Below are 16,387 nucleotides of genomic sequence, written 5' to 3'. Positions count from 1 at the left end.
AATAGGGAAATAAAATGACCTGATTTGTGTTTTAGAAAAATTAACTCTGGTGGCAGTAAGGAAGACAAGTTTTGAGAGAGCTAGAAGCAGGTAAACTAGTTCTAAGATTATTTCAATAGTCTTGAGGAATGATTATTTCAACAGCCATGAGGAATGATGAGGGCCTGAATTAATGATATTAACAAGGGAAGAGCGGTGGGAATCAGGAGATACTCAGGCAGTAGACAACAGAGACTGATGGCAAAGTGAACATGAATGAAAAGAAAGAGTGAGGGAAGAAGGAAAGGGCGGAAACTTTTGAGGACTATGATGGAGATAGGAAATACAGGGCAGGAGGGCTTTATTTTCAGAGGAGTGATTTTTCCACCAAAAAAATCTATGACACAGAAGACAGTGATTTAACTTTCTAGGATGTTGGAGAAGACTTGGTAGAGAAAAGGCAGTTGAACTACTCCTGTGGGTTTGATAAATGTGGTGATACTAATGATATAATTTGCAGAATGCTACAGTAACTGATTATGAACTAGGCATCTTTACATACTATCCAGTTTATTATTCACATAAACTCTACCTGTAAAGTCAGTGTAACAGTCCAAATTTTTTCACTGAAAAAATTTTGCTTCAGGCGTTAAGTAATCTGCCCCAAATCTGATAGGAAATAGGTAGGAAAGCAGGGACTCAAACACCAGTCTGTTCAATTTGACTACAAATCTTGACTATCTTCTACGCTGCAGTGAGTCTCATAGGATGAATACAATTCTCATGAAGGAAAAGGGCCAAAGGCTCCAAGGAGATAGGCCAACATATGTGAAGGCGTTTAGCCTTGAAAAGGTAGTGCCCTTCTGAAGAGTGAGACAGTGCAGTGCGAGTGAAATGACAGTAGGAAGGAGTATGCAATACACATTGTTCTAAAAGCATCACATGCATTATCTCATCTAATTCTTACAACATTATGAGGTAGTATTACTGTCCACATTTTATTGTCCACATCAGCAGGTTTTAAAATAAAAAGTCCTAGTTCACATACCTATACATTCTGAATCCAGAGCCTGAGACTTTAAATTAACATGTTGAAGACATATGAGCATTTTTACTTATTTTACCATGATCATATACTAGTTTTATAATAAAGTATAGTTAGGATTGGGCTGCTGAATTTAATATTTAGGAAATTACTGGTGATCTTAAGAAGAGCAATTTTAGTATAAGAGCTAACCATACTGTATTAAGTAGTAGACGAGCAAATGGGAATTGAAAACTTAGAGTGAATACAGATCAGCTATTTAAGAAATTTAGTTGTGAAGTGAAAAGGGAAAATGTGAAACCTTTTTGTTTAAATTTTAATTACTGCCTGGAATACTGATATATTTACAAAGGACCTTCAAAAATAATTGCTAGTAATAATAATTTCAGATTATATAGAGGATACTAATACCATTTAATAAAATCTTACAAGGTGGCTTCCTGGAAGGTTATCATCTTACATCCAATAAAATAGGCTGATGCCCACCGTAACTGTGATGAAGATACACTGCACACTTGACGGCAACTAGAGATGAAAGATAGTGTATAAAATATGGAAAGGAAAGCCTTTTAATACTTCCTCTAGGTCTGATTGCTAGAAATCAGAATAAAAGATTTAACATTTAAATTAAAATTTAACATTTAACTCTGGTAGCTGACATAATTATTGCAATTAAACCCTGTCCATGGTTGGTGCCATTTCCAAGTCTTGATCTGTCTGTTGTTAAATGTGAAAAATAAGGGCAATATCACTAGTTTTTCAAAAGGTTAAGCATTATAAGAGAAAATGTTATTTCTACTTCTTGGGGTACAAAGTTATTTCTTTTACAAAATAATAAGAGAGCTGATGAGATTTTAAAATGAAAGTTGACAACATTTTCAAATATTTAAGAAATCTAATGCTCTTTGCGAAACACAATTTTAGGGAATTTTAGTTATGTAAAAAATTAAAGGAGTACATGTAAAGAAAACTTTGAAATTTTAAAGTACTTGTAGCTTTTAAGCAAGTTGAGCCAAAACAGACCTTGACTGTCAAAAGTTACTGATTTGTAATTGACAATGAAATGAGATCGACCTAAATATCTATCTTGGTGTTCTTAGAACGTTAATATTTATAGACACGTGAATATAGAACGTGAATAATTATAGACAGTTGCTGGTCAAATATAAACTTAATCTTTAAATCTATAAAAATATAATATCACAAATCATAAGTTTCAAGGTAGAAGACATCGATTTAAAGATTAATATGCAAAATTCCTAATATGTTTTAAAATAGTCTTGACTACATATGTACCTGACCTTGGGCTATGAATCAAAATATAAGATATAATTTCAAGGGTGTGAGGGAAATGTTTGAGACCTATTTTCAAATAAGAAGTAGTGAGAAGTAAGAAATCTTGAAGTTAGCACTTACATTTCATACTGTAAAAATGAAAAAAAAATTGCTAAGGAAAAGGATGTTTTAGAACCCTTTGTCTTAAAATTTAGTGTCTTATACAGCTTTATTTAAATTTGAATAAAAATGCAAAGATTATTTAAAATAAATATCATGCACTGTGAAAAGTTGTATTGAATTCTTCAGAGGAACCACACAAGAAAATGAATTTCACTGTACTGGATTCTATGTACCTAGAGGTCTCAAACTGCAAGATTATAGAAGATTTCAGCTCAGGCAGGATTATTTTGATGCTAAATGAATAAAGTTGAAGTTGGTAACTTGCCTGTCTCTTCCCTTTGCTAATAACTTCATGTATTACCTATGAAATGATTTTTATCATATGGCCTCCATGAACTCATGAAGATCAATTACAAAAGTTAAAAAAAGTTAAAAACAAACAAAAATAAAAGTTGTTTGCCCTAAACAGTAAATAACTTTTTGACCCCAAATTTAAATATGACAGGTAGTCTAAAAAAGTTCATTTGGCTCAATCCACTTTTGTCTTAAGCTATTAATAGCTTGAATAACATATTACTTAGCTGCCAAAACAAAGTGCTTTTGCCATGTTTTGTTTCATACTTTTGAAATAATACAAGATCATTTTACTTACTTCTGAACTTTATCATTGGCCGTTCGGGAGGCCTCTACAGCATGCTGAAGCTCTAATTCCATGTTTGCTCGATCTGTCAGAGCTTGCTGCAGTTGGGTAGCCAGTTCCTCATTTTGTTGTTGAGTGATGGAAACAATGTTCTCTCTATTTTTTAAAGCTTCTTCAAAGGTACTAAGTGTAAGATTAAACTGATCCTTCAGATTTTCTTCTTGGGATAAAGATTTGTGTAAACTGAGAAAATAAAAAAATAAAAAAATTTAAACATAAATATGTAGACTTACTGGCCAATCATCTATTAAACAAAAATCTCCAGTTAGAAAGATCCATTTCTAAAAATCAATAAAGGTATACTTAAATGGATAAATGAAAGTAATTTTTATATCACAATATTATACTTGATAATTATCCATTTCTCTGCTTCTAAGCTGAAAGCTACCCAGACAAATGATTATCTTTGCTACCAAAGCATACAAAAAGATGCTGTAAGATGTTAATTTAATTATATCAGTGTAAATATTACATTCAATTTTCTTTAAAAGGAATAGCAAAGAATTGGAAAATAAAGTATCTCTAGGTAAATAAAAGAATGTAATAAGCTGACTGCAAAGAAGTGAGAAGAGAATGGGCATCAGTTTAGCAGATCCAGGGTCTAATTCAGCTGAACACTTAATGAGAATGAATGAGGTTTTTACAAATACTGATCAGCCTTATACACAGCATTTTCTGCTTGTCACAGTTGAGATATGAATGAGGTTAAAATTACTAGTCAGACTGCACAGAAATAATATGTATTCAGATATATTTTCTTTTTGTTAATGAATCTTACTCCAAATACACCCACTCATTAAGTCATACAGAGAAACAGCATATAAATTAAGACCAAATGAATGCAGAAGAAAATGCAGACAAATAGAATCCTAAAATGCTAAAGGTCAAATCTTTGATATGTCATTACACCTACCACCTGAGGTTATTTTGAAATGGCACCAAGCACCTCACTCAATTAAATAAAGACATTTTGAAAATATAAATATTTAATAAGGGGAAATTTAAAATCCACACAGGAGATGTTCTTTTTTTATTAAATAAAATCATTTCAGTATATGCATACAAAAGAAATGTCGATGGGAGACTCGAAGTAAAACAACCCAACTATATAAGACAGATTGATAGTGTTGAAAGAAAGTAATCTAATTCTTAAAGCTGCAGAAAGCTTGTCAGGGAACTTTAACTCTGGCCGAATATCTAGCCTCGTACTTTATCTAAAACTTTTCAAACTGAAGTAATTATAAATTTCTTCTTTTTGATTTAGCAACCTATACACCTCCTCCCAAGTGCTCACTTTGGAGAAGGTGTCATAAGGAAATAAGATGGACCCGAGGCAGGGACAGTTGGCACTCCAAAAGAAATCATTCCAGAATTCAAGTTAATCTGGAAGAGAGAATGCTGCTACAGTGTGGTCAAGTGATTGATTACTATGTACAAAATAAAAATGGTGCAGGGTGCCAGATTGGCGGAGTGCAAAGAAAGTATCTTCCTTTGTGGTTTTGCACCTAAAAACATAAAGTTTCTAACCCTTATTTCATTCTTCTTTCTACCAATTCATATGCTTAAAGACTTCTGTCTCTTGCTCATTTTCCTATTCTTTCTCTGTCCTCTCATACTTTCTACATTCTTCTAACTCCCAATTTCTTTCAATCCACTCTTTTTGTTTACTTGAAAGACCCAAGAAAGAAATTAAAAACAAAACAAAGCAAAACCTCTAAAAATCTATGCTCTTGACTTTTAAATGTCAATTACATTTTAAATTATGTAATGTGCATGAATCTAAAATATCCAGCTTTGACAAAATGTAAAGAACAAAACACAGAACAAACACAGAAGAGTCCAGTCCTTCCAGTTGATCCCCTTCCCAAAGGTAATCACTAATTCAACCTCTATCAAGATTAATATTGCCTGTTTTTGAACTTTTTTGTCTTATTTTACCTAACATAAAGTTTACGAGATTCGTCCTATTGTTGCATGCAGTTTCCTTTTTTTTATTCTATTAAGTATTCTGTTGCATAATTGTACAGCAACTTATTTCACCATTCCACTGTTGCTACCATGAATAAATTCTTGTATGTGTCTTTTGATGGATCTACATACTTGTTTCTTTTTTGTTTTGGTTTTTGTTTCCAGGTTTACTGAGATATAAGTGACATAAGCACTCATACCTGGAACAGAATTTTTCCTTAGGGTATATGTATGTCCAGATTTAGCAGATACTGCAAAGTTTCCCAAAGTGGTCACACCAGTGTACACTCCCATCACAAGAGAGTTCTAGTTACTCTATGTGCAAACTTAGACTGGGATTGCCAGTCTTTTAAACTGTGGCCATTTTAATAGGGATACAGTGATATTTTATTTTCTTAATGTTGTCTTTTGATGAATCCAAGTTCTTAATGCTAATGAAATCCAGTTTATTACTATTCCATTAATGGCAGCGTTTTCTTGTGTCCTATTTAAAAAAATCTTAGCCTATCCAGTTCCTTTGTATTTTAATCTCACATATATGCTCCTCATTAAGAACTTGAAGTTGGTCAGCTTATTTTGGGAATTCTGCATATGCTTATGATACTTAAAACACTATCTGGTATATTCTAACCAATTAACTATTAAGAATCAATGACTCAGTTTTAAAAATTATACCATTATTAAAATCAATGTTATCCCAATTTAATTCCCTAATCATTCATCACTTATTAGTCTTCTATCATTTAATATTTTCCTTTTGGGGAGTAAGTTTATACTACCTGATTTTAATTTTTTTCTCAGATGGACCTGTGACTGGGACCCTTTATTCTCAAGCTCAAAAAGCTACTCATCATTCAGCATGTTTTGGAAACCTTTAAACCCCATCAAGTCTTTCTCGGACTAAAGCAGTAGCTGGAGTGATCTCATAAAAAGATGAATTAGATAATGTCACTCAAAATCCTCTAAGAGTACCTCAATGAATTCAGACGATAATAACGAACTACATACTTTAACTAAACCTCACAACAACTTCGGAAGTCCTATTAATATTACTTTTTTACTAATAAAAAACTGAAGCAAAGACATAAGTAATTTAATTAATCTCACCCCTAGCAGAGCCAGGGTCTGAACACCCATCACAGCCTTTTACTTGGGCTGGAATCCTCCCCTACTTGCCATGGGCTACAAAGCCTTCTATCATCTCGTCTCTCTACGTACCACCTTTGAGCAGACATTCCATTTCTCAGGTACAGCAAGCTTTTCCTGCTTGAAGCATTTGTTTGAAATGCCTTTCTTTCCACGCTTCTATGTGACTAGACTCCTAGGTCTCAGCATAAGTATTTCTTTCTCAGATAAAACTTTTATGTCTCTTCATTTAAATTTATATGTTCCCTCATAGAACCTCTTTTCCTTCTTAGAACTTACAATACTTTGCAGTTTTTTTCAGTATCATCATGTGATTTACTTTCTAATTCTAGCATATTAACTTACATAGGGAAATTTTATTTTATGGGAAGAATATATTCACAAACTTCAATAAAGCAGAATGTTTATAATTTAGGAAAGTTTTCTTATAGGAATAAAGGTGAAGTAGAGAGGATACATTCCTAGTGTGTATAAATCTATAACCACTGAAGTACATTTTTGTTTTAGTGTTGATTTTTCACGGCCCCATGGACTGCATCCTGCCAGGCTCCTCTGTCTATGGAATTCTCCAGGCAAGAATACTGGATTGGATAGCCATTCCCTTCTCCAGGTGATCTTTCAGACCCAGGGATGGAACCCGGGTCTCCTGCATTGCAGGCAGATTCTTTACCATCTGAGTCATGAAGGAAGCCTGCACTAACACTTTTCTTCAGAAAGTTCTTCCCTAAATTGACAAGAGGGTCACACTGTTTAGTTTTCTTCAGAGTCATATCACATTTAACCTCTGTTCCAAGTTGATGGAGATGCATTGCTTTTCAGATGCATCTTTTCCCATGAAGCAGCATTACAATTTAATGGCACTTAAATGACATTGTATAGGAAAATACTTAGTTACAGTATGAATAAATGATAAAAAAAAAACAACAGAAAAGTTGTTAATCACCCCCAGAAAGAGTGTGGCTTACAGGGCATTAACCCAGGATGGTAACCAATCCTATTTATTATGAAGATTATGAAGTAACACAAAAATTAAATTAACTCTTTCAGTTTTGAAATTATGTAATTCTTAGTGAATGCTTCTATAGAAACTGAGCCTTTAAAAATATTTTTTACCAGCATTTAGTGAGTAGAGGCCAGAGATGTTGCTAAACATCCTACATTGCAGAGGACAGATCCCCACGACAAAGAATTATCCAAGCTAACATGTCAAGAATGTCAAATCTGGTAAATAAAAAGAGATTGGATTTGGATTTTGAAGAAGGAGATTCAAATTTCAGTCTTGCTGTTCACTTTGTCTGAAAAATACATTACCCCTTTGACTATTATCCTCAACTCTAAAATAATGTGAAAAACCTCATTAAGTTTATATGAGAAAAAATGAGGTGATCTATCTATATGAAAATATCTAGCACAACACCTGGCACAAACCAGCTATTTATACACTATATAATTTTTTTATATTATAATTTTTAAAGAAATAATTTATATCTAATTATTTTGTATTAGATATCATATAATGCTTAGATATTTTATAAATACTCTGATTAAAAAAACCTGCCTGTTGCTACAGATTTTTCATGAATTGGGAGAAGTAACCTAGTTTTCCTAACCTTATCACTCACTGATAACATTATTAAATCATTTGAAAAAAAAAAAAACAACCAAAACAGGCAGGTTTGGCTTGTTTTACTGAATAAAAATAAATAAAGACAAAGCCAGTACAGAAAGCAGAAGTATGAGCTATGCTGTCCTAACTACATTTTCTGAGAAGACGGAGCCTGTTTTTTACTTCCCGGTTTACTGCATCAGTTAATTTAATCTGAGTTGCTGACTTACTGTGAGTATCTTTTCTCTGAAGAACTTTTTTTAACATTTCCTGCAAGGCAGGTGTTCTGGTGACAAGCTCCCTCAGTTTTTGTCTGTCTAAGAAAGTCTGTATTTCTCCTTCACTTTTGGAGGGTAAGTTCCCTGGATGTAGAATTCTAGGCTGATGTCCCAAGGTTTAGTCTGACAATTCAAGGTGCTCCAGAACTCTGTTCTGTTTTCCTTTTCAGGCTTCATCCTACCTATGCTATCAAAAAGTTTTATTCTAGTCAAATGGTAACATAAACTATTCTTTAAAAACACCCTCACACTTTTCACAATGGATTACTGCTCACACTGTTGCCTCCACTACGAATGCCTGATCACTACGCTTTAAGACTCAGATGAATTGTAACAACCATCATGAAGTCACTCTCCCGTATACTGCCAAGGAGACACAACTTCATCACTTTCTGCTATCCTTCATACCTACTTTATGCTTGTCTTATCTTTCCTACTTAATACTTTTACTCTTCTTTATTTCCTTCTATGGCCAAGCACAGTGGCTTTTCTGTAAGAGGCTGACAAAAATTATCTATTGAACATTGTTGCTTAAATGCTCCATTTGAACAAGTGGACGCTAGCGTTCTAGAAGAGTCATATCAGTTTTACTTTCCTTCCTTTTGTCCTTATGTTTGTGTGAAGCCTCATTCTCCACTGCGTTCCCTCATCCTGACTCCATTCCATTCCATTTTTGAGGAATATTTAAAAACTTACCTTTTTATTTTGAGATAGTTGCAAATTCATATGGAGTTGCAAGAAATAATACAGAAGATGCCTGATATCCTTAACCACCTTCCCCACAACAGTAACATTTTGTAAAATCATAGCATAATAGCACCACCAAGATATTTACATGGATATAGACAAGATACAAAAGAGTTATTTCACCACAAAGATTCCTCCTTTTCCCCTACTTCCTTACCACTCCACCCTCTCCTTAAATCTAATAACTACTAATCTGTTTCCCATTTGTATAATGTCATTTCAAGAGTGTTATACAAATAGAAAGGTTTGGGGATTTTCTCTTTTCACGCAGCATAGTTCCCCAGGAATTCATTCAGGTTGTTGCATGTATCAATAATGGAATAATAGTTTTTTCTGAGGAAATGGTCTGTCACTTCTAAGTTTCCATTTTTATGCATGTAGAGCTGTTCACAGTAATCTCTTCTTGTTTAATCTCTGGAAAGTCCATAGTGATATCCTATCATTCCTGATATTCGTCATGTGTCTTCTCTCTGCTCTTATGTGCTTCTTTCATTTTTAATATTTTCCTCCTTCTGCTTGGTTTGTATTTATTTTAATGTTCTTTTTCCATATTCTTAAGGTAGGACCTTAGATTGTTAATTTGATACATTTCAAATTTCCCTAAGGTATGAATTTAGTGCTAAAAATTTCCCTCTCAGCATTGCCTTAGCTGTATCTCAGAAATTTTGCTATGTTGCAGTTTTATTTTCATTCACTTCCACATGTGTGTATTCATATATATACATATATATATATACATACATATACATATTCTAATTTCCCTTGACAATTCTCCTTTGACTTACTGATTATTTAGAAACGTGTTGTTTAGTTCCCAAGTGGTTGGAACTTTCTTATATCTCCTTGCCCCATTAGATAACACTTAAAGGTTCCAGTGATTTAATGTGGATATCTTTGAGAAGAGGCATTTTTGGCCTATCACAATTAATAAAATCAATAAAACTCTAGCCAGGCTAACCAAGAAAAAGAAGATAAAAATTATTAATAGCAAAATGAAAGAGAGGTCCTCACTGATCCCAGGGACATTAAAAGTACCATTATGAACAACTCTATGTCCACAAATTTAATAACTTAGATAAAATGGACCAAATTCCTTGTAAGATACAAACTAACAAAACTCACAGAAGGAGAAATAGACAGTTTAAATAAGTCTTTATCTATTAAATGAATCATCAGCCAATGATATCCCCAAGAAGAAAGCACAAGGCCCAGATGAATTAATTAAACATTTAAGGAAGAAATGATACCAATTCTTTTTCTTTTGATGTCAATTAGCTCTTCATAATTTCTTCCAGAAAGTAGAAACAGAAGAAATATTTTCTAACTCAATCTATGAGTCCTGGCATTATCCCAAAACCAAAATAAAATAAAGACATTATGAGAAAAAAATTCCTACAGAATATTATCTCCCATGTATATAGATGTAAAAATTCTCAGCAAAATATTAGCAAGTCGACCCCAACATAGTATACAAAGAATTATGCACTCCAACACATAAGATTTATTCTAGGTATAAAACATTAAAAAGTCGATTATTGTCATCCATCATAAAACAATCTATGGAAAAAAAATCATTTGATTATATCAATCATTGCAGAAGAAGCAATGGCAAAATCTAAGATCCATTCATAATAAACAGTCTCAGCTAACTAGAGGGAGAAGAAATTTCTCAACTTGATACAGAACATCTGCCAAAAAAACTCTAAAGCTAACATCATACTTAATGGTAAGAAATTAGATACTTTCTCCCAAAGATCACAGCAAAAGCAAGCATATTTCCTCTTACCTCTTCTGTTCAACACAGTACTGGAAGTTGTAGCTAATGCAATAAGACAAGAAAATAAAATGTATACAGGTTAAGAAGGAAGAACTAAAACTCTCTTTGTTCACAGATGACATGATTGTCTATGTATAAAATCTCAAAGACTCAACAGAAACAAAACAACAAAACTCCTGGAACTAATAATTGACTATAACAAGCCTGCAAGATAGAAGGTTAATATAAAGTCGATTGCTTGCCTATCTTGCAGCAGTGAACAGTTCCAATTTAAAATGAAAACATAATACCACTTATATTACCACTCCCTCAAATGAAATATTTAGATATAAATCCAACAAAATATGTACAGGATCTATAAGAAGAAAACTGGAAAAGAAGAAATCAAAGACCTAAATAAATGGAGAGATATTCCACGTACGTGATTAAAAAGACTCAATACAGTTAAATGTCAATTCTTCCTAACTTGTTCTATAGATTCAATGAAATTCCAATCAAAGGACCAGAACATTGTTTTATATATTGACAAACTGATTCTAAAGTTTCTATGGCAAGGCAAAAGATTTAGGACAGCCAACTCAATATTGAAGGAGAATAGTCAGAAGAATGACATCACCCAACTTCAGGACTTAAAGCTATAGCAATCAAGACAGCATTACACTGGCAAAAGAAGAGACAAACAAATCAGTGGAAGAGAATAGAAAGCCTTGAAATAGATTCATGCAAATATGGCCAACTGATCTTGACAAAAGAGGAAAGGCACTTCCATGGACAAGAAATAGCCTTTTCTCAAAGTGCTGGAACAAATGAACATTCACACAAGAAAAGAATCTAGATAGAGAATTGACACCTTTCACAAAAAGTAACTAAAAATGTTTTATAGGCCTGAAGAGTAAAATGCAAAACAATATACATCTAAAAGATAACATAAGAGAAAACATATGAGATCTTGGGTTTAACAATGAGCTTTTAGATAGCACATCAAAGACATAATCCATGAAAAAATAGATATAAAACCTTATTAAAACTAAAAACTTGTATGCTGCAAGACACACTGTTAAGAGAATGAAAAGATAATCCATAGACAGAAAATCTTTGCAGCAACATGGATGGACTAGAGATTATCATATGAACCATATTTTAGTAGGAATCCAAGTGACATGAGAAAGGAATAAAAAAAAGGCAAGCATGGCCAGCCATGGCATAATATCCAAATCAGACCTAATCACACCTGAATTCAGCCATGTCTATGTTGTAAATCGAAGCACCTTATCAGGTAAGATAAGCCCTACCTGTGATCAGATATCATATTTATGTAGACACTAGATAACTAAGCTGTTAGAAATGGTGTAGAAGAAATCCCTGCACAATGTAGAAGATTGGTGTCAAGTCAGCTCTAGACATAAGTGATCTCACAGTGCCAAGACCTAGTTAAATGTCAACTATCATAATTTGTCATCTGCTTCTACTGAGATGGGGCACTCCATCTATGAACAGTCACAGAGGAAGAGTATCACCCACATAAGGGTCAGTTCTAGACAAAAGGTTTTTGAGGAGCCTGACCACGCTCTTACTAGCCTATTTCTTAGCAAATGGCTGAGAAGTATGTTCAACTATTGAAAGGCTATGTTCCATACCATCTGCATGAATAAATCATTCTACTAAAAATGTAAAAACAGCAGACCAACTGTTCTTACATAGGGTAAATATTTTTCAATTTTATTAATGATCATAAGTGACTCCCTTAGGAAAAGTAAATTAAGTCCTATTAGATATATAGTTTTATTTCACATTATAGAAAGCCTAGGATAAGCACTGATGCTGATCTCAGCTATGAAGTTTAAATAAATTCATTTTATGAGACCATTACAAAGGCACACTGCGTGATACACAGCTGTTGCTGTACAGTTGTTTGTTTAATTGAGTTGCTGAGTAGGGTTCAGTCAGTACACACAGACTGGAAGCATGTGCTGTGCTTTACTTGGAATTGGGCGGCTGCATGATGACACGTCAGGCCCCTGCTTCCCCTCCTCACGTAAATGAATGACTAGTGTGTGCTGGGGCACTTTGCCAGAGCTAGAGTAGTGACTAAACACACATTTCAAATGATTGCAAGTGCTATCAAGAGAGGGATGTGACGTTTGAGTTGAAATTTAAAGGTAAGAGTAGCACTAACTAGAAGAGACATGATGGAAACATTTCAGGCACAGGAAAGAGCATGTACCAAGGCTTCATAATAACATGATGATCTTATTACACAGTAGGTAAGTAAGTGTTAGTTGCTCAGTCGTGTCCGATTCTTTGCAATCCCATGGACTGTAGCCCACCAGGTTCCTCTGAAATTCTCCAGGCAAGAATACTGGAGTGGGTTGCCATTTCCTTCTCTTATTACATAAGGATACATTATATATTTATCTATTTATCTGTACTTTATATATATAATAAGGATGGCTGATGAGCTCAACGAATCCCAGCTACAACTAGTGTTTGTATCACTGAACAAGTGGTTGGGATTAGATCACAGAGGGCCTTTTCAGAACATGAGGAGGATTTTGCTTCTTTTCCTAAGGCAAATGAGAAATTCCTGAAGGATTTTAAAGAGAGGGGAACAAGATTTACCTTTTAAAACAATTGCTCTAGTCTGGATAGGGTGTGTTTTGCGTCTCTTCATTACCTTGTATGACAAACAACCTTTAACTGCTAAGATGCACCTTGCTTCTTCTCTGAGTGGAATTTCAAGGGCATGGAACTATATTGAGGCTTCCCTGGTGGCTCAGATGGTAAAGCGTCTGCCAGCAATGTGGGAGACCCGGGTTAAATTTCTGGGTTGGGAAGATCCTCTGGAGAAGGAAATGGCAATCTACTCCGGTATTCTTGCCTGGAAAAATCCCATGGATGGAGGAGCCTGGTAGGCTACAGTCCATGTGGTTGCAAACAGTCGGACACGACTGAGTGACTTCACTTGCTTTTCAAATCTGGGAAATAAAGTTCTAGAACTCACATTTTATTTATTTCCTTGGGCCAGATATTCCATTTATGAAGTTTTTTGTTTTGTTCTGTTATCTACCAGAGATTCTGACTAAGTTCAAAGGTATGCCGGTCTGGCCTAAAAGATGAGATTTTTCTTGGACTTATTTTGGGATCATCTCATTTAGAATCAAACTGTCTGTGCTTTCTATCTTCAACTCAAATTCTATTCAAGGCTCTGCTATCTGCTCTATCCACAACTGCTCCAACGATATTGTTGCTCATTTTTCAATCTCTATGTTTTATTATCTGTTAGAAGCCAATTCTTTCTGAAAATGCTTTCTTTCCTTGCTTTCTATAAAAATACACTTCAGCTTTTCTGCTTCATCAAAAATATTTCTTGACACTTCTTAATCTCCTCTGGGAGCTTTTTTTTCTTTACCCAACTTTTAACTGTTGGTGTCTTCTCACTTTTAGTCACTCTCCCTTGATTTTAGCTCAGTCCCATGGTTTCACTCAATCATTTATTTCGCTAATGACTCCTAACTCGGAAGTATTTCTCTCCAACTTGGATTTCTATCCTGAGCAGCAGATCTACACAACCACCTGGTAGACATTTTTACTTGGCCATCCTACAAATATCTACAACTCAGTGTATCTAAAAACTAAACTCATGATCTCATTTTATATTCCTCTACAAATCAACCCTTTCTTTCCCTATCATCTCACTGGGTACTACTTCTACTCAGAGTTCATGCTCAAAACCTATGCATCATCCTTGACATCTATTTCCACACACACTCTAATCAATCCTTTTGATTTAAACTTAAATCTCCCTTGTATCTTTCCAGTAATTCTTTCTAGCCCCATTACCATTATCATAATTTACAGTGTCTGCCATTATTTTCTTAAGTGGATTACTGCAGTAGTCTTCACTTGCTCTTTGCCTTGAGTGAGTTTTCTAAAGCACAAATGTGAATGTATGACTACCTGGATTAAAACTCTTCAATGACTCCTCACTGCTCCGAGGGTAAAGTCCAAATTCCTTAAGCATCATTTACAAAGCTCCTCATGCCTCTCTTTCTAGTTCATTTCTCATTATTCACCTATTTAATCTCTATACTCCAGGCCAGAATGAACAACTTTCATATCTCCCAGAACACTGACCTTATTCTCTGTTACTTATCTAGCCCCTACTCATCCTTTAGATCTCAGCATGGATATGAGTTTCTCTAAGAAATCTGACCTGTTGTCCAGATTAGCTGATCCTCTCACATTTTCCTATAGTACTCTGACCTTTCAACTGGATAGTTGTGAAGCAATTTTTTCCCCCTCCATTTGATCTCTAGTGCCCAGAAAAGGATTTGATAAATATTTATGGAACTGATGGCCTGCTTCATGTGGTTCTTAATTTTTTTTCTTTTTTTAATGTTTTAATGGCTGACTCGAATCTCTGTGATTGGTGTGTGCTCTGCAGAATCTAAGTTATGGATATGTACTGGTCTATGTGGCTTCCAGATTGATTGCTTTGTGAACACTAACAATAAGAAAAAGCCCAAGATTTAAAAAGAAAATGAAAGAAAGAAAAGCAAGCAAAAATAGCTGCAATGAATTATTCTCCTCTGGAGGGGGATTTCAGCTTGACTCTCATCTACTATGGTACCAATGTGGATTTCAGCAGTTTTCCTGGAATACTAGACACACGTGCTACTGGACTCCCCTCTGGTGGATGAGTGAATATTTGCTCGTAATGAAATAATGTCTGAAAGGAGTCGTTCATTTAATAAATATTTATTGAGCAACTAAACATATAGAGTACCAAGTATATTCATTAAATGCTTGGGGATATAATAGTAACTGAAGCAGATAAAAAATGTCTGATCATACAGAGATTTTGCTCACTACCTTTATCTTTAGTGCCTGGAAGAACTGCTTAATATTTGCAAATTGACTAATGAATGTTGCTTAAGACCTGCTTCTAATCTGAATCATTCTGCATTTCCTTACCTCTTGATGGCCTTGCATTCTAGATGAGGGATTATAAGGCAGATGCACAGAAAAGGAAGAAGGAGGGCTGTAACAGTTCTTCTGGTGGGTAATCATTATGTCTCCCTTACTTTCTTTTATATCTTTAATTCTGAAATCAATTTTACCATAATATAGCATAATCAACAAATGCTAGCTTGTGAAATTTAAAACAGTTCCCTTTATAATGAATAGAGTTATTAGAAAATATCTTTTTTCATAATTTTGCTGATGATTTTGGCTATGGTAATTGTAGAGAAATGTTATTCACATACAGGGCTTCCCAGGGGGTGCAGTGGTAAAGAATATGCTTGGCAATGCAGGAGACACAAAAGATGTGGGTTCTATCCCTGGGTTGGGAAGATTCCCTGGAGTAGGAAATGGCAACCCACTCCAGTATTTTTGCCTGGAAACTTCCAAGGACAGAGGAGCCTGGTGGGCATGGTTACAAAGAGTCAGATACAACTAGGTGCATACATACTACACACATTCACATATACCAGAATGATTCCCTTAATTTCAGCAAATTACACATGTGCTCTATATAACTTATTTAAAAGGAAATCAATTTGGTAATTATTGTTACATTTTTAGCAGTTTCTTTGTATAATATGAGAAAACTAAAAACATGAATAAAATCAGTCCAAGCTTCTGTCAGACTGCTTTATCTACATGTTTTAGGGATTATAAAGATAAAAGTAAGGTTATTGTTCTTTGAGAGCTAAAGAACTCAGTAAAGGACTCATTCAGG

General features: G+C 34.4%; 1 protein-coding gene across 8 annotated transcripts in view; it reads right to left on the bottom strand.

Annotated features, from left to right (window-relative positions):
* The window catches only part of MIPOL1 (mirror-image polydactyly 1), a 283,902-nt gene that overhangs the window by 46,200 nt on the left and 221,315 nt on the right, over positions 1 to 16,387 (bottom strand). For all 8 annotated transcript variants that reach the window (XM_065906169.1, XM_065906171.1, XM_065906168.1 and 5 more), the window contains one exon: positions 3,075 to 3,305. In XM_065906169.1, coding sequence (XP_065762241.1) covers positions 3,075 to 3,305 — 231 coding nt within the window. The remainder of the gene's footprint in view (positions 1 to 3,074; positions 3,306 to 16,387) is intronic.

Source organism: Muntiacus reevesi, chromosome 15 (genome assembly GCF_963930625.1).
Source record: "Muntiacus reevesi chromosome 15, mMunRee1.1, whole genome shotgun sequence".
Classification (NCBI taxonomy): Eukaryota; Metazoa; Chordata; class Mammalia; order Artiodactyla; family Cervidae; genus Muntiacus; species Muntiacus reevesi.
The sequence above is the reverse complement of the archived record's forward strand: the minus strand, read 5'-3'. Positions and strand labels throughout refer to the sequence as shown.